This window comes from Meleagris gallopavo, chromosome 7 (genome assembly GCF_905368555.1).
Source record: "Meleagris gallopavo chromosome 7, MGAL_WU_HG_1.1, whole genome shotgun sequence".
In the NCBI taxonomy this organism is placed as follows: Eukaryota; Metazoa; Chordata; class Aves; order Galliformes; family Phasianidae; genus Meleagris; species Meleagris gallopavo.
The window spans coordinates 25,658,073-25,684,650 of NC_139410.1; the positions used below are offsets into that span (position 1 = coordinate 25,658,073).

The 26,578-nt window shown below is 44.9% G+C and overlaps 1 protein-coding gene and 1 non-coding gene across 17 annotated transcripts in view; one reads left to right on the plus strand and one right to left on the minus strand.

Moving 5' to 3' along the window:
• The window catches only part of CLASP1 (cytoplasmic linker associated protein 1), a 153,681-nt gene that overhangs the window by 105,592 nt on the left and 21,511 nt on the right, over nt 1–26,578 (minus strand). For all 16 annotated transcript variants that reach the window (XM_085228444.1, XM_085228452.1, XM_085228451.1 and 13 more), the window contains exons 3-8: nt 14,427–14,505; nt 14,175–14,278; nt 13,547–13,638; nt 13,383–13,458; nt 10,312–10,409; nt 9,476–9,543 (exon numbers count right to left, since the gene is read on the minus strand). In XM_085228444.1, the coding sequence (XP_085084570.1) occupies nt 9,476–9,543; nt 10,312–10,409; nt 13,383–13,458; nt 13,547–13,638; nt 14,175–14,278; nt 14,427–14,505 (517 nt within the window). The remainder of the gene's footprint in view (nt 1–9,475; nt 9,544–10,311; nt 10,410–13,382; nt 13,459–13,546; nt 13,639–14,174; nt 14,279–14,426; nt 14,506–26,578) is intronic.
• Nucleotides 15,138–15,255, plus strand: LOC116216862 (U4atac minor spliceosomal RNA). The gene has a single exon (XR_004160423.1). It is a non-coding gene; the product is annotated as a U4atac minor spliceosomal RNA (small nuclear RNA).

Sequence of the window (26,578 nt, forward strand, 5' to 3'; positions counted from 1 at the left end):
TGTGGAAGTTCAGGATCAGGTCTTATTTAGGTCTCATGTGAAAAAGAGCGTGATTGTCTCTCCACATCATAAAAGCTGCGTGTGATAAGAAATCTCTGCAGACTCAGCTCAGCCCAGCACAAAGCTCAAACAGCAGGACTGTAAATCAGAGCTGAAATGCACTGGCACAGCTACAGAGGAAGAGATGCATCCTCAGCCACTACCTCTGCAGCTCTGGCTCCTGGACTGCCCCGTTCTCACATTCACAAGCAATAATTTTGGACGGGAAGGAGGGGCAGTGGATCAAATAATCTAAAACAAAGTCAGACCCATTCTTCACAAAGTGCTCCTAATTAGAACTGTCAGGTCTCATTATGAGCCAGAGCCCCACTAGATTGGAAACCCATTACTCAGGAGACATAGATATGGAAGACGTGCATCATTCCTTGAGAAGATGAATGCACCTTTCCCCTCCCCTCATCACAGCCATGGAGTGCAATCTCATTAAGTGGGATAGCTGCAGAAAGGAAACATTACGAAACGTAGTGTCAACACCATTTCATACATGAAAGTGAGACTCTCCTCTCCCAAAGACTTGATACAATCATGCCTACCACACACATACAAGGCTATTACAACAGTCAAGTAGCATTTTACAAAGCACCCTGTTCATTTCCCACTAAAATCCTCAGTCAGCTCCATTAACACCAAAGAGCAGATCTGGAGTAAAGAAAAAAGTGTGAATTTGTCTTTCCCATGTCTGCACATAAATGCTCAATGCTGTCAAATCACCATTCAGCTGACCTCCAGAGAAATCCCAGGATGTTTCATATTTGTTGGACACGAGTACTAGTATCTGCACCTATACCAGGCACCTCCTTGTGAGCACTCAATGGTGTTCATTACAGCTCTGAAGAAAAGTGGGCCAGGGCTCTGAAGAAAGATGGGTGAGGAAAGGGAGCTGGGCTGGAAATCCAACCACTATAGGCTTTGCCATTCAGGTGACATTCGTAGTGAATGAAAAAGTTTACCTCTTCCTCTACAGCGCATTGTGTGCACTGACGTTCACCTGGCTTCTCTCTGAAGGCCAACTGCAATGAAAGAGTCATCAGCATTCTTTCTCGAGGCCTTGGCTGCAGTGAGCTCCCTGCAGGCTGCATGTACACATAAACCAAATACAGATTATTCTGGGCTGTCCACGGTCTTGGGCTTCAGAGGAATTAAAAAAAAAAAAAAACATTCAAACTGCTTTGCACAACACAACAAAAGGATTCCTTTGTCAGAGCAGCAAGGCAGAATTAATTCCTTCAGAGGGCAAAAGAAACCCAGTCATTACACAGTATTTGCTGTCTTAATGCTACGCTACAAAAATAGGACGCTCACTTATTACAGTTGGGTTGTGCTCTACTTCACATCACTATATCTGAGCAGCAAACATAATGAAGGAGGAACATAAAGTCATGCTAGAACGGGGCCAAGTACAGACAATGTGTTAACTGTACTTCGTACTGGAGTAACAAACCGGTGCCTGTGTTTAGAGAAAATGGCCTGTTCGTGCCCCCGACTTATAGGGCTGTAACTGCAGTGACTTGCTCTACAGCTGTATGTTAAAACCAGACAGATACACTATCTGTACCAGTATGTCTGTGTCTCAGAAAGGCACTTGGCAGCATAATCAATCTAGTCTAAGATAAGATCAATTATTTGAATATGTAAAATGACAAGATTTAAGGCTACCCTTAGGCTTGCAAAAGCATTCTTTAAAAATCTTTAATAAACAAGGATGTGCTCTTTAGTCTAGACACTGGAATAAACAATTAAAATCTCAAATTTATGGAAACAGCAACTGCTGTGGGTACATTATAAGCACCATGTCCATCCACAAGGGCAAGGATGCTCTTTATCATCCAGGGAACCATGTCTCATGCTTTAACTGCTATTAAAATCCTATCCTGTAGGCTCACCAGTTACCTTGGGATGAAAGCTGTCCCTTCAGAAGCTGATGGCTGCAGCAGCCAATCTCAGTTAACTTGTTACATGCTTAACCCAAAAACAGATTCCATCAAATGAATGAGCTGTCACACAAGAATTCAAAGCCACACACAAGAGGTACAAGAAATTTCATCTCCCCCAAGCAGCTTATGGCCACTACTACGGCTGCTGATTAAGGACAGCAATTTAATTCTAACTGGAACAGTGATTCTATATAAAAACAGCTCAGCATATCAGCTTACAAGAACTATCAGGAGACTACTTTTAAGCACCCAATATTCAGGCTGAGCTGCAGAATCAAAATACGAAAGGAAAAAGGGAAAAAAAGAAAAAGAGAATAGGGCAACAATCCTCAGCTGCTTTTTGAGGAGACTAAACTGTTCATGGACACCATGCAAAGTTATCTGCATCAGGAACACGTTTGCAATCCTTACCCTGGCAGCAGAAAGCATGCAATACCATTATTTTGCTCAGTGAAATACCTTCCTGTGTTTTCCCAACAAGCACTGAAGCCAAACTATGTAAAACACATAAACACAAGTCCAACCAGCTTCACTTCCGATGCCAACCTTCTTTTAGGATATGTGAGTAATTTGTACTCCTGCCTCTTTGAGAATCATTGAGAACTGAAAGCCTGGCTTACATCAGTGCTACACTCAAAGTGATGTGTGCACACGTGTGCGCCATCCTATCGACAGATTTGCCTTCTTATATAACAAATGTCAAAGCTAACAGATCAGGATCATGAGATGTAGTCAGTCCTTTTATCTGAAAGTGTCACTGGAGTTGATATTGCTCCAGCCTTAACCCCTAATTCTCAAGCAGAAGTGCTAGGGGTGCAGGGCAAACAGCACAGAAGATACCAGCACGCTGGCTCAGAGACTGTGGAGGCAATAGCTGCAAACTTCAGGCTTTGTTTTTAAGAGAAAACCAATATGACACATACATGAAAAAAATTGAGACCAAAGTCCATATTAGAGAATACAGCAATGTGACCATCTCCACAGCTCTATCAGATATTACTGCAGTTTTCATGGGAAAAGTATAGTAGCTTTGGTAATACATCCTAATTTTTGTTATTGATACTGGATTGTAGTGACAATAGTTGAGAAGGTAAATATCAACACACCCAGCATCCATGCAATTCAGGTACTGGCCCTCTCAAACATCCTAAATTTCATCTGCTGAATCCACAGTGCAATAAGCATTTCAACAGGACACCAGTACACTGAATGGAGAAAAAGGAAGAAGAAAGACACAGCTTTTACAAAGATGGCTAATAGAAAGCACCTCCTCTCAAAGCAAAGAGAAGAGGCACAGGCTTCTGATATACCAAAAATAAATGCAATACATATTTTCACTCTATAAATTAATTTGTCACAAATGCTTAGATCCAGAGCTCCATTCCATTTCAGAGCCTTTCCATTTCCCCCGGTTCCCGCCTGCCTCTCTGACTTCCACAGCCAGCCTGGCACAGAAACGTAGCTAAAACAAAACCACAGAAAGATGGTGGTATCTCAATTCAGCATGCTTTTGGCGCTACAAATCAGTGTAACCTCAGAAGAAGCTGCAAATTAAATGAACTTCCCAACTGATAATTGCAAAAGACAACAATCAAAATGCCTTAGTAACAGCTCGAAAACATCACAAAGCAGACTGAAAACAGCTCCCCTTCACCCCATCATGTGTTGTGTCCTTATGAACACATGCTTTCCCTTTACCCCAGTCAATCATATGATCATAAATGATCAATCATTTATCATATTTTATAGCAGCTTACCCTGAACACGAAGTCACCATGCTACAGATGCTTGCAGGCTATTTGTTGAAGTTTCACTTTTACTGCGAGCTGCCTCAATCTCTTCACAATATTACAAAGAAAATTAACAGGAGAATATTGAGAGGCTAACAAATACACCCACCAGCCCCATGGCACATTCATTAGCACTTACCTTTGCCTGTAGTCATTATCTGCAGTGCTCCCAAGCTGCTGGGAAGAGCTCTGAGCCCTGCAGTGCACATCTCTGTAACTTACCCACCAGCAAACTCTCCACCTCCCAAACGATTTCTCCCTATGACCGAGCAGACTGCCACCCTCCTCCAAAATAAAAGCCTGCTCCGCACTCAGCTGAGCGCTGCTCGTCCTCCTCTGCCTGTTGGCTCACATCACTCCACTTTAAATGTAAGGGTTTAAAATCTAGAGGGCAGTAACATGCTTGTTTACAGGGTTGTGTAATAGAAAAGAAACCGCCAGTGTGGCCCTTTTCTATCCTCCATAAGGAGCTAACAGTACCGATTCAAAAAATGACAGTAACACTTTCCCAACCCCTGTGCATGTGAAGGAGCATTTCCTTGCTTTTTTTATACATTTTTGCTTTCTGTTTCAATGTGGAAGCAACATTCAAAGAGAACAACTCATAACGGAAAATTAATTTGCGCAGTGAGGCACAAATACACGAAGCTTCAGCACGGAGTGTCAGATCTAAACCTGTGTTATCATAGCCACCCCTCCCAGTCTAATTCTGGTGCTGGGATGCATGTTAACAAATTATATCCCACCCACAGACATGTGGCAACATCCCTCATATGTAGGTTAGTTTTCTCCTTATAATAAACAGGAAAACAGCATCCAGTGACTAGCTTTACTATCAGCATAACATGGGAATCCAGAATTACTGATTTTCAGCTAATTGCCTCTAAGCTGTCAGCTTCATCACCAACCAAGGAACAGAACAAACTCAACAGACAGCTTATTTACCTTCAACAGCACCTCAAATACAGAAGTAGTTCTGTATTTCATCTTCACAAGACTTCTGGCAGTTGCAATCACCTTCGCTATTTCAACACTGTTTAAATCTGATTACTCTTAGAACTCTCACAAAACCAGGCAACTACTAAAACTGCATCCTCCCCTCACCTTACTCTGCATGAACATATCAGGGGAGAGATCTCTGCTCCAGACTTCTGGGTTTAGATCTGCTTTGAGCTCTCTGCATGCAGCCAAAAACCACTACCACCTTTTGAGCAAAGTTCCATGTAGACAAGGAAGTTTAATTTCCTCCAGACTGACTAAACCAGAATAGAGGCACACCATCACACTAAAGGACTTGCAGAAATCATGACACTTAAGTAAAATTAAAAAAAAGTTAAGGCACTGTATTATGCTATCATAATGAGAAAGAGCACAAAAACGCACTACAACATTTTAGTTGCTAATAGCTTTAGTTTGGGTCACTTCCTATCAGTCTAGATCTGTCAGCAGATCTCTCTCTACATTCCCAATCTGTCCTGGAACTTCTTCCAGAGTCCCAGTCAGACTCAGGATAATTCAAACCCACGGAAAAATGGCAAGCTTCATGCTCAGGTCCTTCCAGACACGAGGCGGAAGAAACCTGTGCTGCATGGATTTCTTGCAATAAGTAGAACTGTTTACATCCAGCAGCCCCTCTCCATATCACAGCCAATTACAGATCATCACGCAATGCCACATGAAGACAGCAGCAGACTAGCAGGCAATTATTGGCTCTTTCATGCTGAAAACGTATTTGTGCCAGGGGAATAAGGCATCTGCATAATTAGCAATAGCAGTTACACAAAAAATAATTAGCCTGCTGAAAGCTTGAAGGAGGAAAAACTGTAATTTTTGCTTCAAGAGGTTGACTAATTACATGCCAAAAAATAAAACAGAGATGCACTAAGAATCATCGAGAAACCAACATGGATTTTAACTTCGTATTCTAGACAGAAAAAGGACCTCTGGTAGCCTAGCAACAAGCAATACTTCAGCATACCAAAGCCTTCCTGCCTTGATTGCACTGCACGCACCGTGCAAACCTCCCCCACCCCACTGCTCATTTGATTCCTGTATTATCAAACAGTGAAAACAAGATCTGGCAAAAAAAAAAAAAAAAAGTCAAGATAAACTCAAAGCAGCACTAATGGTTCACGGTATAGAAAGGTAAATAAATGTCTGAAAATAATTCATATTTTATGTGTAACAAAACTCATATTCTGATTAGAAATGATTGACTATACATGGGATCAGGATGTGACCTGTTCTTTTAAGGACCTTTTCTAGTAAAGGTGAATGAATTTTTGTTCACCTGGGAATTTGTCTCTCAGGAAGCATGAGTTAAGAGAGATCTTTAACCAGCAGCACCAGCACTCATCCCACCCATCACTGGGAGCAGTCCAGAAAGCTTGTCACAAACAAACCTCAGAGCTAGAAGATGGTTTTAATTGTCATAATAAGTTGTCAGAGGAGAATTACATGTTTCATCACTTCAGAAACAATTCTTGCCATCCCAACCTGCCCAGCTCTGCAAGAAGTCAGGTCTGGCAACCATCAGTCACCACTACTGTCTTTATTCCATCTTGCTCTGACTTCCCTACCCAAGAAGTACAGATTTCACGTACTCACTCATACATAAGATCACACAGTTAGACTGACACTTTGCTAGTAATCTGGGAAGTCCAGACACAACTTCAGCTAGTTTTGCCATTTCAGAGGCATGCCTCAACCCTGACCACATAAAGCCCTTACCCTAAGAGGGGAATCTGAGAAGAAATGTATTAATTTTCAGACAGGTCTGTTCCATGGCCCGATCTCTGCCAGCAGCACCAGGACCTGTCCCACCTAAGATGTGGGAGCCATTAAAGGCAGAAAATCCAGAGCAAGCAGATGCACCTTCTGCAATGCCATATTGTGCTGACAGGTGCATACAGAATTGAAATCTGCACAAACATTTGCCCACCTGCCTTCCCAAACCTCTGGGAGACATGCAGTCTGTGTAGAGTTAGAAATTGTGCAATCTAGCTACAGAGAGGCACTTACATGAGCTTTTCAGACATAACACCAGCTTACCATAATGCCTGAACTCATCCAATCCACACTGTATAATATCAACTATCACATACTGGTAGTGTGCTCACACTGCTGCTATGGGAGAAGCCTGGTAGGGTTACAAACTAAAAGGAGTGGTAGCAATGGCATCAGATAGGCATCCATAATCAATACTGTACTCTGTCAGATACAAAGGATAAACAAGACCAAGTTGTTTCCTGACAAAGGCTCCTCTTTTGGTTGTGCAGTATTTATCATTTTCCCTAATGACTGACAGATACTGAAAATGTCACAGCAGGAGGTGTGAGGGACGTATGAAACCCTACAAACTTAGCTTGCCTTTAAGTCATAATAAACTTACCAAACTACGGGTGAAGGTAAGCCTTGTCCACCAGCTGATACAATCTCAACAAGACAAACTGGAAGCTGAACAGAGTTGTTGAAGTGTTAAACACGTAAGCAAGCTTGCCATACTAGTGCTGTTCTTGGAAAACAAGGAAGAAGCAAGGAACTTGCCTACAGGACTATGGAAAACAGAACTCTACTTCAAATGCATATTAAAAATATGCATTAAAAATTAGTGTTCTCATTATTAATATCACAAATGAGAACTACTTTAATAACTCATGCAACTACAGATTTTTTTCATTCTTAGAAGACCAAAAAAAAAAAGTCCTGTTAGACCAATGGGAGATCCTTCCATACTACATTATGCTCTGGCCCTATAAGCACTCCACACTCCTCTACTTATTTCCTGGAGAGATGGCACTCTATGAATCAACTACCTGTAAGGGTTCATCCCTATCGACCCTCCTTGCTTCTTTGGACATCTTCAGTAGTGCCAGCAGCTACGAACCACACCACAACATGTGCTGGGATGGTCAGCAGGCTGGGGACCAGAACCATCTCTAAAGCCAACTGTTAGCAAGCAATGGCTCTGATACCACTCAGGATCATGCATATCTGCACGTAACTGCATAATAACTAATAACTGCACAGCTAATACTCACATTGCAAATCTCAACCAAGTGAGAGACTGAAGTTGAAGTTCAGTTTTTACACACGTTATCTATCTCGTATTAATGTTCCTTTTATCAGTTGTGACATATGTGATTTTCAACAAAGAACACCTTCATTTGGGTTAGAAAAACCCCATGTAAACTTAATTTAGCTAATGCCACAATCAACTCCTAAATCTTTTCCCTCCTCCTAGAGGATAAACCCAACAAAAATCCCACCCTCAGTCACCATCCCAACACAGTATTTGTTTAAAATAGTACCACAGCAACACATCTCACCACAAGGCACACAGTTTATCTCCTCAAGCTCCAGAGAAAAGCAATCTACATAGTACAATACAAAGTGACTTTCTCTGTTTTGAAAATCCGGTCTATTCCACAAAGTAAATGAAGTTCACAGAAATTCTACCTTAGCCTACCCAAGTGGAAAGCAGAGAATTTGGATCAAGTGTATGCTTGTTTCAATTTCAGCTAGGATCTCAGAAGAACATCTACATGTTGTACATTTTAAGATGCTTGTTAACGATTAAACACTTGCATCCTCCTTTTACAAGGACATTTGCTTCTCAACCGTACTCATAAACAGATGAGAATACCATAAGCATCATCTACCTACACAGACTACTTTCCTACTTTATACAAAGTCACAGAAGTGTTTTTATCCCATTCCATCACAGAGGAACCTGCAAGAGGTTTTCATCATTCCCAGATGCAGAAGGTAACATCACACAACATTTTGGAATAACCCAAAATATTACTTAATCATCAAATAAATCCATTTTATTGTTTCCTGCAGGAATTAAGTCTATTGTACTTTAAAAATGAGCATGGCAAGAAGAAGGGCACCTTGGAAGTGAAAACACACATCCCACTGTAAAAGAGCAAAGACCTCTGCTCTCTTGGCTTTTAAGACAGCTGTGGAAAAGAATGGAGACATCATCTCTCCTGCCCTCAGCTTTGCAGAGAGCACAAATCTGAGAGGCACCAGCAGCGCTGAACTCATGTTTTTCATCTCTGCTCTTGGCAGAATGATGAATTCCCTCCTTTGAACCAGAAATTCACTCAAAAACATTTCTAAAAGTAAGCAGTACATGAAAAGCAGCAACAGACTCTTGTTTAAAAGCAAGTAAAATCCAAGTCTCAGACAAGAAAACAGAATAAACCTCTTTTGAGAGCTTTGACCTATTACCAGTCATACACATACAAAGAAAATGAACTTAGAAACTGCAAAATACAATTCCCAAGCAACATTAACGTAGTAGTGTTTGATGTTCATATGTACACTCTGTGCTTTGTAGAACACTAAAATTGAAAAGGCTGCTTCTGCTATCTTTTACTTTAATGACAATTTAAAGAAACATACACAGAGACTTGAAAACAGAAGTTCCATTTCCCTAATGACAGTCAAGGAAAAGGAAGACAGTTAGCAACACCTCCTGTTCTCAGAATTCTTCTTAGTACTGCTAGGAATGCAGAACTGACCAACTAAACATCAATTTTGTTTTCTGCAAAAGTGATGTGGACACTTCTGAATTATCATTCGTGTTTCTCTTAGCAGAATATTGGTTTTGCATCCATTTCAATGTCTCACTGATTGAAAACTACTGAAGATACCAAAAAGAATACAGGTACTTCTACTCACCACTTGAGCTCTGGATCATGTTTCCAGATTTTTGGACCTCATCAAATTTCGTGAAAATTACATTCAATCTGTTTGTAAGTTAAAGAAATAAATCCACAATCAATAGTTGAATTTAATCTTTAGGAACCTTCTAATTTAAGATGTTACAGGACAAATTTTGCTTCAACTCAAGTCATTGAGAACACTATCAGAAGCATCAAGGGGGAAAGGGAGTTACTGCAAAATTAAAAAAAAAAATCACAACATGCAATGACTGATAAAAAACAGAAGAGGGATACTACAGAGATGAAAGAAATATGACTGGAAATACAACAGTACTGAAGATGTGGCAGATCTCATTGTAAAAATACATTTCCAGTTCATGATTATTTGGCCTATTTTTAACAATTTGCAGAAAAAAATAAGAAAAAGTGCAAACTTTGCACAACACTCCTGTTTGGCCAAACATTTCTTTCCTAAGCATGTCACAGGCCCAGTGGAGCATAAGATCTTTACAGCATCTCATTATTCTTTCCTAGAGATCATACTCCTGGAGGCCACACTACAGCAGATGTTTCCACTGGAAAACAAGAGACAGCAGCATTCCTTCCATCTCTGCGCACCTCGCCTCTGAAACAACCTCTCTCCATGCTCCCCCTGTGCACAGTCTGTCATCTATACCATCCTCAGGTTTAATTCTGTTCTGTCCTGCATTTTAGAGATTAAGTACATGTAGGATGGAAGAAAAACTCTGACCCCAGGAAGAGGTTCAATTATGCAACATGTGAAGCCTCGTAAAGGAAAGGAAATAAAAAGAACCCCCAAACAGTTAAAATATAGGGACATTCTCAACATACCGAGATTGGGGTAATCCTTTTTTACTGAGATCAGCCCTTACACGTTCACCAACATGCCTGTAAATTTCCACAAGGCTGTTTATTGCTGCATCTCGAACCTGAAAGAAAGATGTGAGAAGTCAATCATCCACACAGTTTAAAGAAACCTTGGAGAAAGAAATTTGTGTATTTCTCAGCAACAACAGTTGCCACTATGTGCACAACCACAGCATCCACAAGAGCTTCCATTCTTTCATTTCAGATAGTAGCAGGATCAGTAGGTCTAACTTTACCCAAGCTTCCACACTGATGATAATTGTATATCAAAGGGGTAATCAGTCACCCAAGTCACCACGTGGACAACTGACTCAGGCTCAGTACTCAGCTGGCCTGCTACAAACAAAGCAATTCCCAATCAAAACTGCCCAAAATATCCCTGCAGTAAAGCTCATTCTGACCCAGATGACATTACCCAGCACAAGAAAAACAATACATAGAAATACATGCAACAGAAGAATAAAGGCACAACAACCCTTGTAGTCTTGCTGTACTCCTAGTTCTTAGTCACATACTTCCACTGAAGTCCAAAGCAAAAAAACCCAACCACATAGACAAGAACTAAAAACTCCCAACTCTCTGACCAGTCTTTATCTGATTATTAATTAAACTCACTGTAACACAACAGAAAGGCAGTATCACTAATGGCTAGTTGCTTACTTTTAAGCGTCCCAGGCTTTAACTGCAACCCTAGGTATCTCACTAGCACCAGGAGCAAAGGCTGTATGAACAAATGTCATTTTACATATTTTCCAAGCTGATTTGGAAAACTGACTGCTGGAAATCTCAATGCAGTGACACATACCAACACTCCCTCCCTCCAGGAGGCAGACAGGTAACTATCTGCTCTGTCTGCTGGAATACCAGCAAGCCATGCACTTCTGCTTGCTTCCAACACTAACCTTCCTTTCCACACACCCTCACTCAACAAAGGGGTTCCCAAAGCTAAGACTGGTGGCTGACTACACTGAAAGCCCTGTGTTGGAGCAGAGCTGCAAAGGGAATGAAAGAAAGCATGGTAGCACAACAGCACTGGGCCTGAACAATCAGGGCTAGATACAAGGTATTTTTGTGGGGCCAAACTAAAATTAGCCTTATGTGGCAATGAAGGACAGACATGCACACCCTACTTCCTAGGGAAAAATGACTAACACTCTTCTTTCATCCAGTTCTCCCCCTCTCTACATCATTTCCATCCAGAATGTTCTGAACTGCCACCTTCACGTACTTCAGCCCTCGTTGGCTAGTTTTGCTCCCTGCCCCTCAGCCCAGCACTGCAGCACAGGACACAGCCTTCCAGGTGCCAACAGGGCAGCTTTCATCACTGAGCATAGCAGGAGGAACAGGGGAAGCCAGCACGTGCAGACTGTTTCTCCACAAAAATGGATGCATACTGCAGCTGGCCAGAGGGAAGACACGCTGCTCCTCAGCAGTGACTACACTGCACATATCTGCAGTGAATCATTCACCACAGTTGCAAAGTCACAGCAGCCAGGGGCTGTGACTACCCAACAAGCAGCCCTGCTGCTGCTCTGCCCATAGCAGCAACAGCCCCAAACACACCCCAAACAGGCTGCCTAGCAGGGAAAACCTGGGAAGGCTCGCAAGGCTGTGTGAAATTCAAAGGGCAATAAGAAAACAGCTTCTGATACCCACAACAAAAGAGGAAAATGCCACACTTGACGGGGACCTTTGTTTCTCCATCATGTTTCACCAAGAGAGGGCAGCATTGACCCAGCAAATGGCTCAGACGTCCCAGAGCTCAGAAGGCAGCACGCTGCTGCTGACAGACTGCTGTTCGACCAGTTCAGGTATGAACTTTGTGCAGATGAGGTGGAGCAGGTCCCCAAGAGATGAGTCATTAAATCAGCCTCATTTCCCACTCCGCTGTGGGAGCTGAGATTGGGCTGTGCCAGGCACATGAAAGGCAGCAGCGAGGGAACACATTTCAGTCCCCTCACCAGCTTTCTGGTTTCTGCAACAAGCTCACTGATGCCAGGACCACAATGCCTCTGCGCAGCAGCAACTCAGCATCCTGAACCCAGCATCCCACAGAGGAACAGCTTGCTCAACCACAGTTCAGCAACAGGGAGGACCCTGAATCTTACACTTCCTTAGAAGCCTTATGGAGGAACCAGCTTATCCTCCCTGTGTTGGCAAAAACGGGATAAGCTGCTTCTCACTTGGCCCTCTCCTTTAGCAAGGGGAGGCTCCAGAGCCAGTACAAACCCATTCCCCAGATGTTACCTCATGCTTCCCTCCAGCTACATTCCCACTCTAAACCTCGATCGTGAACACTACCCATGTTGGATAGAGATCTGAAATATTCAGAACCTGCAGGTGCCTGCACTACCTAACATTAATCTGAACTCTGCTTCCTCATCCTCTTCTCCTCTCACTAGCCTCGCTCACTTCCAATTTCAGATTAGGTTACAAGCTCTCCTTGGCAAGAGAGCTCTCTCCTATGCAACAGAACTGGAACAACCCCAACTTAGGATGTTAAAATTGTAACAAAGCTGGCAGACAAGATACAGACAATTGCATCTTCCAAAGCAGGATAGAAAGCATATAGAAGCAATATGATACAACTTATCTTCTCTCTGCCCCTTGTTCAGAATCTCCCCATACAAGCTCTGGCAGTGCACATGGTCAGGCTGTCAGCCTTGTCCCATTTGCCCTCCCTACCCAAACTGGCTCTTATCTGAAGGTACACAGATGCTTCACTGAGCCTGAAGGGATGCCTGCAGCTTCCTATGCACTCAGCTGTAAGGAGCAGGAGTAGCTCTCTTCCCACAAAGATTTTCTGTTCTGTTCCATATCACCTGCAGATTGATGCTGTTCCGTTGAACCTCTGATTCTACTATAGGCATTACTTCAACTCTGACTCACACAAAATCAACCAAGAGCTTTTCATAAACATCATTCACCAACAGCAGCACATTTTTCAGCTAATTTATCAGCCAGAACACAGAGCCCCATCTACTGACAATGGCACTCAATACTACTTTGAGAAGCAACTCACAGCAAAAGCTTACCTGGCTGTTTGGATCTCCAAGTAAGTTACATATATGCGGCACTATCTTACTCAGTGTTAAACTCTGAGCTCCAGATCTGGGAATAAAGAACAAAAAGGGGATTGGTGTGAACCACAGAGCAAGTTTGCAAGCGTAACTTAGAGTTGCAGGAGGTTCTGACTTACGCATTGAGTGTTGCAATAAGGCAGAGACAGATCCCTTCTCTTGTCCGGAAATTCTTGTGTTTGAATCCTCCTAACATCCTATCCCACACGTACTGTGGGAGACAGAAAACAAAGTGAGACAGAAAACAGGAGGCCAGGGAAGAGAGATTCATTCTTTCAGCAGACATGCACTGTAACATTTTTGTATGACAAGCTTTACATCTACCCAAGCAGAATAAAACAGCAAGCAGTAAAACATTTTTAAGTATGACTAGTTCTTTGCTGAATTCATACTAACTTGCCACAAACTAAAATAACATGTACTATACAAAGCAAGTGCCTTCCAACACCCAGGACAATTACACTGACTGCCCTCTTGATAAATCTAAGCAACATTCACACGCTCCCATGCAGACCCTGGCAACCCAGCCATCCAACAGCATTCTCACATAACACGAATCATTCATAACAGAGGCATAGGGAGATGACGGCATTAGAGATGGCCATAGGAGAATGCTCTCTATGAAAGAGAAAGAGAGGAAAAGTTAACATCTACACAGAGTACCAGGACATCAACAACAGAAATACTCAAACAGCTCCGCTTCAAGCAGCTCTTCTCTCACACACCACAAAGGGCTGTGAAGCATACCTGAGGATTAGCAGCCTGTTCCATGATTTTCAGCAGCAAGGTCTGATCCTGCTCCCGCACAGAGTCCTTGGAATCCCCCAGCCTATCCAGCAAGCTGGGCAGCACTGCAGAAAGAGGACAGCAACATCCAAATCTCTCAGAAGGAAACCTCAACAGCTGCACAGCCCCTCTGCCCCTCAGAGGAAGGTGAGACATCGGAGCTGTTCCACAGGTGGGATGGAAAGGAAAGGCAGCATTACACCCAGCCCTTACCTGTGCCAATCTGAGCCTTGAAGCGGTCCTGCAGGCGGGACACCAGCGCAGAGATGATGTCGATCCCCAGCAGCACCACCTGGAAGCAGAAGACAAGTGTCAGCATGAGGTTGAGGGCCAGGCAGGAAGCAGACCCCATGGGCTTGCTTCACAGGGCTTCTAGGAGCCTGGAGAGCTCTGAGCTGTGGTGCAGAACCCACACTGGTGTACATGGGGTGCACGGGTGCTGTATGCATAGAGACCGTAGCATGTGAGAACAAACACGCTTAATTAATTGTTATTATACTTGTAATCAGGAAATGGCGTGTACTGACATCCGTCTCACCATTCGTCTGCAGAAATTAAACGCAGCTTTGAGGAGGTAACCAGGATCTGAGGAGGGCGGTTCAGACAGCGCGACTTCGCTAAGGCGAGGCCGGGTGTTGCCAGCAGGGGGCGCACTCCGCCGCACTCCCGCCGCGCGGCCCTGCCCCCTATGCAAATCGCCCGGCGGACGGCGCGGAGCACGCTGGGTAGCGCCCCTCCGGCCGACAGAACGCCTTCAACGGGGGCCGGGAGGGGGGAATAGCGCGTCCCGGCGGGCCCACGTCCCGCGGAGCGCCTCCCCGAGCCGGTGGAGCGTGCGAGCAGCGCCGGGAGCGGGCGTCCCCTCACCCTGACCCGCGGCGCGGTCGACTCGCGGTTAGGGCGGGCGCGCGACAACCACTACCAACCGTCCTTATCTTGGGGTTGCGCGGCCGCTCGATGAACGCGTGGTGAGAGTGGCACTGCTAACGCCTGAGCAACACATGTAGCGCCCGCGTGCGCGCGCGGCGCAATTTTTGGAACCTCGCACCGGCGCGTGAGCCCGGCGCGTTTCTCAGACGGCTGCACGCAGGCTGACCTGCTGTGCGCGTGCACGGCGGCCGCCACGTTCCCGTACGGGCTGCGGCCTTTGTCCTGAGCCCCGCCCCGCCCACGCCGCTGCAGGATGTCAGTGCTGGGGGCGGCAGGAAAAAGGTCGCACAGCAGCCGGCTGTGAGCTGGTGGGAGAGCGATAGGCTGGACACGAGAGCTTTGAGGCTCTCCTAACAATTTAAGGACACCACAGAGCGCGAAGTCAGCGCTGTAGGAAATGCAGTGAGAAAAATGTACCTGTGCTACAAACTGGTGCTGCTTTTAGCTCCTCCCAGCTCAGTAGTTAGGTGGCTTGGTCACAAACACTGCCGCTACTACCCCTTGCACAGCTGCTGCCAGCTGAGCATTACACAGCCAGGTCCTCAGACAGGATCTTGCAGCTGTCCCTGCAAGCACTGAGATCACACCTGTGTCAGACGGAGCACGAGCTGCAGCTCTGCACACAAGGCACATCTCAGGTGCTGAAGGCAGCACGAAGCATCGCACAGAACCACAATAGCTGCAGCAGCTCAAAGCTCTTAGCACAGAAGTGCTGACCCCAACTCCATCTGCAACACGTACAGAACAGAAAATGCCGAGCACGCTGTAGACGGAAGCAAAGTGCTTGTGAGCGGTTAGCGAGCACCTGGAAGAACAAGGCAGCCCAGCACTGAAGCAGCCAGGGGTCTGCTGGCAGGCTGAGCAGGTGCTGCTGTGAGGCATCCATAGACCAGAATGAACAAGGCAGAGGGCATGTACCAGGTGTTAATGTCCCTTGCAAGATCACAGCCAGTAAAGCTTTTTCTTGCCTTGTTTGGGAAGCACACTTATAATAAGTGTGCAACAGCATTTTTAGCAGCCATTATTTTTGCAAAGCTCTGGAAAGACCCTAAAAACTGAGGCTCCCCCAGCAATTTCCAGCCCTGCAAGCAGAACACGTGCACAGAATCTACACGCATCTGTCTCCAGACGCTGCCATAACCTGTAACAGCTTGATCATCCCACAGCAGTCAACTCCATCGAGAAAGGAAGCACTCAAGCTACTTTGCTAGCTGCAGAAAGAAAAACTGCATAGAAATAACCCAAGAGATGGATGTAAACTACTGAAAGGAACCACAGCAAGCAAGAGGGAACACGTCATCCACAGAGGAAGGCATCACTTCAGCAGGAGCCTTACTCCTGTGAAGCTGCTCCTTCAGCACCCTGAAATCTTTCTGCCAGCTTGAGCAGGCTGCATGGCACGGTCACTGCCAGCAGGTGTGAGGTCTTCCCAGAGATGAGCTGAAACACCAATCAGTCGACCACAAAGGAAGCCTGACAATAACACACTAAATTCTGCTACATTCCACCTTTGATTATTACAAAATCCCTGCCTGGAATTCCCCCTTGGTTTCTGCCAGAGTCCTTTCTTCACTTTTTGTTACTAAAGGCTGCTGGAGAATGCTGCTAGCATCGTAGCATTCCAATTGCCAAATGAAAAAGCACTAAGTATTCTACTGGGCAGTGGAGCTGGAGGAAAAGGTGGGAGCAAGCAGGCGCAGCTCCTGGCTCAGCATTCAACCAGCACAGAGCTCCAACCAGTCTGTAACCCATGCAGCTCTGTTACAGCTCTTAGCACAGTTCTTCATCAACTCAGGCACAATCGTTACTATTTTAACATCTGGCAAGTAGATCTCTTTCAAGAATTTGAAATATCTGGGCTAGGAAACAGCAATCAAAATTAAAAAAGGTATCCCCATTCATTCAGAAAGTAACGTTAACTGATGACAACGCTTTCTACGTGCTCCAGATCCAGACACAAATACATAGGAAATGAGCATTCTTCTGCTTCCTGAATACTTTCCCTCTCTTCAACTCCCACTGACCTCTGAATCTGTCCCTTTGCCTTTCTGGCTGTCACTGGTGAGATTTGGAGCAACAGCTGAAGCATTGCTCCACCAAGCTCCCACACGAGAATAGAACATCTGTTTTCCTCCCTCAGACTGCAAACAGCCTTTTCGTCACTTCCAACAGATATCAGTTATATGACAGAATAGCAGAGCATACTGCATCTGCATTAGGGCACATCTATGGGCCACTCTGGTGCACAGCATGCAGTCAGAAACCCAAAAGGGATTTTTCAAGCAGGCTACCTGGCCCCAGATGTTGGGGGCTGAGCCAGCTGCCCACAGGCAGGGGCAGACTTCTTTCTTTCCAGGGCACCAAAGCAGCAGGCGCCTGCAGAACAGCTCTGGAGCAAAACGTGTTCACTCAGCACTGCACACTTGCATTGCAATTCAGTTATGTACTTACAGCTTTTTTAACAAGCTATCTAGAAAATCCAGCTACATACAGGTAATATCCCACATCATCCTATACACCTGATATTCCAAGTCTGAAGTGGGTGATGATCATCACCACAGGGCAGCTGTTCAACAGAAGGTACCTGGAAGGAGTTAGATTGCCTTACTGCAGCCCTGCAGGAAGCCTACCACTACAGCACTCTCCCCCAAGCCAGCAGCCTGGCAATATCTGGGTCAGGGTCCAGCTGTGACACATGGATGGGCTGATGCTGGTGAAGGCACACCCGTTCCTGCAGCTGAAGCATTCCAGTCTCCAGGGCTGCTAAACTGGTGAGACATTTCACTGAATTCCTATAGAACAAAATGAAACAGAAGTGCCTCAAGAGAAGAGGAGGGAATGCTTCCTATCATGCTACTTGAAGGAACCAGCATTTTCCTAAGGGAAACAAACATGCCCAGATAAAACAGCTGATAGCACAAGAGGAAAATCAGTTGGAAAATTTTAGGGACAAGCCACATACATTTACTTCCAGAAATGCATGTAAACATGTGAGGCAAATGCTTCCTATCAATGCTCCAAGATCTATGACACACTGAAAAAAGCACTCTTAGGCTGGAGATGCACAAGCAAACGTCTCTCAGTTCTTGTGGATTAATATAAAAAGGGAATTCAATGTTTAACTGAACCATCAGCTCTTGGATTAATTATTTCAAATGGAACTCTTAAGAAACAGAAATACCTCAGAGGAGCAAAAGCTGCAAGCACAATACAAGAACCCACTCAGCTCAGCGCACAATGCTGGCACTCTGGGAAAGCACCGAAGTCTGCAAAGGAATCAACGCAATTCCGAAGAGAAAGAAGCTCTTCAAGCCTTGGAGCCAGAGCGGAGCTTAACAATAAAATTAGATTGTGGAGGTCTCCAGGGGCCAACCAGTTCAACATGCTCCTATCCCACTGCTCAAATTTAGATCAGGTTGTTCAAAGTTATACTAAGCATTTTGTTTTGTTTGAGCCTTAACATCTAGGCCTTCAACTGCCAGTGATTTTAAACATTCATTAACACTTGAAACAGTTTTATGTATTCTAGTTAGAAGCAGCCCTGTCCATTTATGAATGGATTTAATGAGCTCCTCTGTCACCAACACCAAGGCTTCGCTAGCAGACTGTGAAACAGATTTGTTTTAATCCTTCTGTAGGCACAGAAGCACATAACAGACAACTCTTTGTAGTCCACCAAGGCTCCAGTTATGCGATGCAATCCATAACAATCTTGGATTTCTAGTTTTCTGTAGGTACCAGTGACCTAAGACATGGACCAAGCAGCAAGAGCAGCACGTGTGCGTGTGGTGTGTGTGTCAAGTTCACACCAGCCACAGCAGGCACTGCTACATTCCTCACAGTAATGAAAAGGCACAGCGCTTTTAGTTTATTTACCTAGGAGGTTTTGTTTAACTTGACAACATCTGATAAAAGTAAAAAGTTCAAAGCCGTACACAGCGATAGGCTCCAATTACTGCTCCTCTCTATCAGTCTGTGTCAAAGCAGCCTGGCTCAGGAAGGAGGTTGCTGCCTGCCAGCTCCTTGCAGTATGCGGCACTGAGAATAGGAGGTTGAGTTTCACAGATAGCAACTATGTCAGGCTAGGAAACAGCACTTAGAGAATCAGGAGTTCAGATAAGGCGATGCCCAAAGATAGTGCCAACACACACAAAGTGTTTTCCTGATAACATTGCTCCTGCTGCTCGTTTAGAGGTCCAGCAGCAGCTTTTTCCTCAGTAGAGGCACTGTAAGAAAAGTCACGCACCTCAGTTGCTAAGTCCTACACAAAAAGAATGACATCAACTGATTAAGGAGGGAGCCCTACTACAGTTTTGTCTCTGTGCCCTTCATCTATTTCCTCCTGTAACGCAGGGCTAAGAGCAACCTGGCAGGAGGGGGGAAAATATAAACTGATGTTTTCCAAGAGCTTTCATATCCTCATCTGGAATTACAGAGCATTATTACTACCATAAACTTGTCATGGTGAGATCTAGCAGTCTCATCTGTATGTTGGAAGAAGTGTTGTTTGGCTACTCCATATACATCTGCCTGCAGTGCTGGGGCTGTGCCAGCATGCAGTCCAGTTATAAAGTTCAGCCTAAGATCTATACATGCAGGGAGAAAAAAAACTATGCAGAGCTACTCTGTACACTCACATCACCATTTAAAGAGATTTCTCCTCTCTCCTTCAAAGGACTTCAAATGTTTTGAGAGCATATATATACATTCTGTTCCTCGTCTTCGAATTCATACATCAAAGAAGATGCCACAAACACAAAGCACCATGGAAGCAAAGCACAGATTCTTCATTAACTCTTTCCTTAAAGAAAATAGCTGCAGGAGACACAGGCCTTGCATTCTTCTGGCACATTTTGATTTTTTGTCAACCAAATGGTAAGGAGTTACCTACTTCAGCAAACCTGCTTTAGCAAGGGGTTGAAGTAGATGATCATCAGAGGCCCCTTCCAGCCTCTACTATTCTGTGACTCCAAGCCAGGGCTTACTGCTGCAGGCCTGATTCTGACCCATCACACTGGCACAAACGCAGAGCATGAGGTGCAGTTGCCTGCACCCACATCGTTCTCCCCAGAAACAGAAGGGCACAGCAATCTGCAGTCACTGCACATTTCTTTCCTGCAAATGACTTCATTCAGACCTTTAAGACTACCTAAATGTTACTAGGAGGGAGAAAAACAGTTGCAGAAACACATTTTTGGATCCTAAGCTACCAGAGTCTGCTGGGCAGCCTGTATGCTCTTTGAAGAGTCGCCCAATTATGTGCTGACCTCACATATGCCTTGCTGGTGTCTTGGATGAAGTGACTCATTAAACAACCCAAGAGAGTGAAAGCTTTTTACTTTGTAAGACAGACTAATTCAGTTGCACTGTTTTACCACAAAATCCCTCTGGCTCACTAAATAATTTGGACTAGAAGTCAGGATATGGCAGCACCAGTACCTCTGGTGTCATTTGTACCCAGCAAGGAACAACATCATGGCAAAGCAGTCTCACTCCCTATTCCACCTTAAGCTGAAATCCCTTCTTAAAAGGTTTTGAGAAAGGCTGTAATACCAATCAACACCAGCACTAATTGTATTGTTCCTTTTGCCTGTGTGAGGCAGCATGCAGGCAAAATAACATGCAGGCCAATAACACTCTTACAGTTGACAATGCCTCTGTGAGGACATGGAGAGATGCTGTTTTGATTCCAGGAGGCTGCCAACAGACTTGCATGCAGCACAGCCAGGGCTCAGCTTCGGCAAGGCCTCCAGTCCCTCCACAGGAGACACAGCTCCAAGCAGCTCCAGCAACAGCCTTACTGCATTACACCTGGCAGAGGGCAAGCAGCAACATCAGGGAAGATCTTAGTGGACCTCCTGGGCCAGGAACCCATGTGCTAGCCCACGCAGCAACTGGTAGAAATAGCCTGGTACAACATAACCCACTGGATGGGGGATTCTGAACTTTGAGCCTCTGCTGCCTGTGCTCCTGGAGCTGTCACACCGAGCGCTATGCAAAGAGCCAGCCCAGCACATGCCCCACTGATCACACTCTCCTTTTCTACAAAGTTTAATCAGGAGAGCCCAAACCAAACGAGCTTTTTGCTCACAGGAGCTGCTCAGAACCTTCTGGAGCAGACGTAAAAGCCACCAATTGCTCCTTTCAAACACTATGTTCTTCTGGCCTCCATCAATATAGCTTTCCAGGCTGCACAGGCAAGAATTTCACTCAGACTGCCTTGGGCCCTTCTGTCTCTGAGGATTATGATCTCAGCGCACATCTATCAATTGCCTCATCTTTCACAAAAATGCCTTTAATTCATATCATCACATTCAGTTGTAGCACAAGTTCCTACACTCAGGGTGACAAATCAACATTGTGACCCATTTGTCTGTCACAGCACGAAAGCTTCACCATGCTGTCTCCTTGGTACGACTGGAGCTGCGCTCACCCCATCTGCCAGCCTGCTCTTTTCCCTGCCACATGCTGTGCCTTTCCAGAGATTAGAAGTATCTCTGCCCACGGGGATGCTGTTAGAGCTCCATCCCACATCTCCCCCCACCTCCTCTTTGTTAATGACACTGCTATAGAGCTAGAGCAGAAACCTGGAGAGGGTGGAAACCAGAGCAGCAAGACAAAGACTTCTCTAGAGGATCTTTTTTGAATAGTGATGTCACACCTTCAAGGGCATGCAAACCATCAGAAGAAGGCATCAGTAAGGACCCTGCCTTTGTGCAGCTTTACCTGCAGGCAGGAGAGGTTCTTTGTACCCTTTGGTTATTCAGTAGCTTTCTAGTATGAGAAGGAAAGTGCCTTGATCTCAGAACCTCACCAAATCCAGCAGTTAGAGATGTCTCAGCACAAAGCACTGCCCATGCACTGCACAACAAAGTACAAACTGCCAGCTTCAGCTGACAAGCACACTGAAGAGATTTTGCTAGCATGGACTTCAAGAAGGGTGGCAATCAACTTTTCCCTCTAAAAGAAGGATAAAGATAAATCCTCTTAGATTAGTTGGGAAGGAAATTAGCATAAAGAGCAGGAGGACAGTGAAACCAAGTAACTCAGAAGGCTTGGAAATCATCACATCATGTATCTTAAGCACAGGTTGAGCAACTGTCTGACAGAAGACACTAAGGCTGAGGTGAGCCTTACACTCCCTTTCCCCATGTCTGAAACTCACACTACATCCTTTCTTCCTTCCCTTCCCCACAGGACTCCTTCACCAACTCCACACCAGTGACTCCAACTTAAACAGAAAGAACAGACTTTTTTTCCCCCCATCACAGAACTATTGTGGGCCCAGCTCTGAGAAGCATGTGTGCCCTGACATTTCTTGGCAGGACAGCCAAGGGAAGCTCTTCTGAGAAACCCTTCTTTCTTGCTGCAAGACACGAGGAGGCATTTGGATTCCATCACAGAGCTGCTCCAAGATCCAATAAAACTCATCGTACTTGTGACATTCATTATTTAACAGCAAACAATAGGTCATAATACACTTCTGGCTATTCAGAAGAGCTTTCTGAACACCCATGCATCTAACTTCACAGACCACACATGCTGGATACTGCATGAAAAAAATCTACATTAGCATATTCAGCATGCTCTAGACTGATTTCCTTTGCAATACAACCCAGTTGTGCTGCTTTGCCACAGCAAGACCTGCTTCTGAAGCCAGACTAACACAAACCAAACCTCTCCCAGTTAATTGAACTCTTTTCTGCAACTCTACCAGTGAGCTAAAACATTTAGGAAGTCTCTGAGCCATCCAAATCAATATAAAAGTCACTTTAGGCTTGCACTGTTTTAGTTCATTAGGGATATTTCAATTCCACTATACTAAATTGTGTCAAATCAAATGAAGAATATATTTTAAAAAGGTCTCAGGAGTTTGTTGTTCTTCTACAGGTAGGCACCAAACCCTCCATTCATCATTAATGACCCCACAAATAAGCTGGCTGGATGGCTCTTTCATCTACACAGCACAGCCCAGCTGCAGTGCAGGCCTATGGTCTGCAAACCTGGAATACATCATCACCACCTCTGTTTTATGGTCTCACAACTGAAGTGCAGTAAAGCTTTTGCCCAGCAGCAGAGAATAGCGTTGGCTGCAAGCAAAGGGTCAACAGGAGGCTCCTCAGTATTGAGTGCTCTTCACCATCACTCTCCTCTCATTCATACACCTGAAATGAAATCCACACAGCTCATTTCAGGTCTGGCTGTCAGCAGTCCTCACCAACTAACAGAGCTGCAATCTAAGTTTCATTATGGCACATTCTAAGTTTGCAAGATGTTGAAGGCATGAGTGGGGAACAGCAAGGCTCTGCCCTCCAGTCATTCCCTAAGGGCCCCAAGGTGCCAGAGGCAGCACCCACCAGGAACCGCTGCTACAGCCACCAGCTCAGCAACAGCCAAGCCCTTCCTGCGGCTCCTGAGCAAATTCACACGGGTGGTTTTAGGAACAAGGCCAACAGAGCAGCCTGGGTGCCTGAATCCTGCCAACACACTTCTCCCTTTAAGCACGCTCCTCGAGACCTCAGGGAACAAAGCATCATTAAGCTGGAATGAGAAGCAGCTGCACATGGTATTAGCTCCAACACCTGTGCACCTAAGCAAGAGAAAACACCTTTTCCCCTCAGAGCTAATCCCTGTAAGGGTACTGCCTTCCCAGCAAGCATTTACTCCAGGAGAAATTCACTTCCCACTCAGTTCATCACAATCCAGCAACTCAGGCAGATGGTCTCTAATCTGTAACTGGAATCTTCAGAGATGCACACAAAACCCGGTCTGCAGTATTTCAGTCACGTTTTTGTATCTCGAGGGACGAAGCTAGCAAGTAATCCACCCAGACTTCTCCACGCTGCTAAGAGTCTTTACCACAGAAACCTATGGAGAGGCCTTCATTCTTTTAGGACTAGACTTAGAACTTCAGAGAAACTACGCAGAAAAAGAGTGTAAGAAATGATCAGGGGCTTCTTCCCTGCTACGGCATCATTCAGCCCAACAGCCTCCTTGATGCAGATGGAGGAGGGCTCTCCCACCACTGCTGTGCTCCAGGAACTTACTCTCTCAGTCACATCACATCAGACCAGTGAGGCTCCATAATAACCTGGAAGGGAAAGCTCTGGGTTCTGCGGTGAGAAGAGCAGCAGGACCAGAGAGAGCAGAAGTTCATTGGCCCATTTCCAAATTTTTCTGTAGGACTGTCCTGCTGCTTCGTTTGTGAGCCTGGGACTACATGCAGCCTCCCTCACCAGTGCCTGGTGACTAAGGACCATCCCATCAATATTTAAAGCAATCCAATTTCCTTGACAGAAGAAAGTACATTTGTGCCAAGTCTATCATTAAGTCAAGTGAAAAGCTGCATGCTTAAGAGAAGGGCTTAGCCATTGTGCTGGTTTGAAAATACTACCAGATCCTTTTGGATGAAAAGCAGAACTGGAAAAAAAAAAAATTACATTATCTCATCCTTCCAAAACTATTTTATTTTCTTTCTTTTGATCTAGCATCAAAGACTTTCAGGTTGTGCCTATCATTAACTATGGCAGTCAGAAACACAGTGCATCTCCAACTTCTTTCAGAATACATAAGGGAAGTGAATGTGCATTAAATATTTCCACATCAGATCTTGCAGGGAGAAGCAGAGGTTCTTCTTACCAGGCAAGGGGTTTTTGTTTGCTTAACTACTGAGCAGCTCTGGTGAAGGCCATAGCTCTCAGACATCACTCAGCCCGAGGGTTCCAGGCAGACACAGTTCACACCACCTCAGACCACTACACAAGGCATGCTCCATCACTGCAAGTCTAGAAAACTACACAAAGATGAACACAGGAGGCTCAAATGTCCTTCCTTTAGTGCAGACAGACCACATACTGTTCTTTACTAACAAAAGAGCATCAACAAACTGGGAGACCAACAGATACTCTGCAAAAGGAGCACTTTACCTCCCCTTGGCTCTTCCCTGAGCACAGATACAAGCCTGCTTTCAGCAGAAAGCCAGAGCTCACTGCATTAAGGAGGAAAGTAGCTGTGCAAGTCAAATGAAGAAGGTATGCTCCTTTTCAAGCTTCTTTTTAATCTTTTGATACCAGATAAAAGAAAAATAAGATCTTGCAGGTATGCAAGTGTTACTATAATGAACACTGAACAACAGAGGTTCAAAACCCAGACACAAACAAAAACAATATCCAAATACAGCTTAAGTGTGTCAGCTGCAAACACGGGGAACCCATCAGTGAGCACAGTGATCCTGTGGCTAAGGACACTCCTAGCCTCAGCTGGGGGCAGCGCCCACCTCCCACCCTGCCAAGCCTCAGCCCTTGATTGCAAGAGACACAATGCACCTCCAACCCTGCAAGGACTGGGCCATACCATGGGTCCTGAGGCAATCCACATAGCCCCTCAGCTCTTACATCTGCTGCAGAGCACAACTGCCCTTTGCAATCAAAGGCGTAACTCCAAATGACAATCCAGTTAGTGATTCCAGTTAGCCAGCCACTCTTTTCCCCGCTAGTTACACCTATACTGATTCTATTCAATTCTCAATTTTCTCCAAAATAACCAAGAACAGAATACAGTATGTCAAAACAGCATTGTTTGGAAGCAAGGGAACAGTCTTCTCACACCACTGATCTGGGAAGGGCAAAGGAAACAGCAAGGACATGGGAACAAAAACTCATTTGAAACAGTGTTATCTCTCACCAAGCTATATTAAAGAACAGAGCCAGCAAAGACCATGACCTCTTTACTCCTCTATTATTTGCACCAACAATCCAATTTTTAGAGGCAGAAGGGCCCATTAGGTCAGTTAATCTGACAGCCTACACAGTACAGTTCATGGAATCCCAACCAGTTCCCTCCTCTCCAACATGAATTATGTTCTGTGAACAGAGCATTTCTTCTGGAACAGCATCAGGACTTAACCTGATTTAGGATCTTCAAATCAAATAAAGGAAGATGAGAACTAAGAATTCTGTACAGTGATTTATTTTTTGTTAACAATACAAACGTTGCCTATACCTCAGAAAAACACAGACATGAGGATCCTCCACCCCACCAAGATCCACATGCAGCAGTTTCCAAACTCCTAAAGTGTACATTACCTTCATACCTCTCTGATAAGGTTACGGGTTACTCCAGAGCAAATGCAAGCAAGCAGTGGTCTCAATTCTTTCTAATTATCTTTTATAGGTCCCTAAACAAGGATCTGAGCTCCACAGGCACCACAGGTGTTAAAGCTGCAGTACTCCACGCAGCCTGCACACACACCAAGAGTGCTCACACCATCCCCATGTCAATTCCTATGGCAGCGTCCTCCTTCCCTCCCCCCCAAAAAAGCTGAACACAGAACAGGAACAGTCACAAGTTTTCCCCATCTTCTGTTCTGTAAAAGCTTTATACAGAACACAGCATCTTTCACAAACATATTACATTCACAGTGCCACAGTAATTGG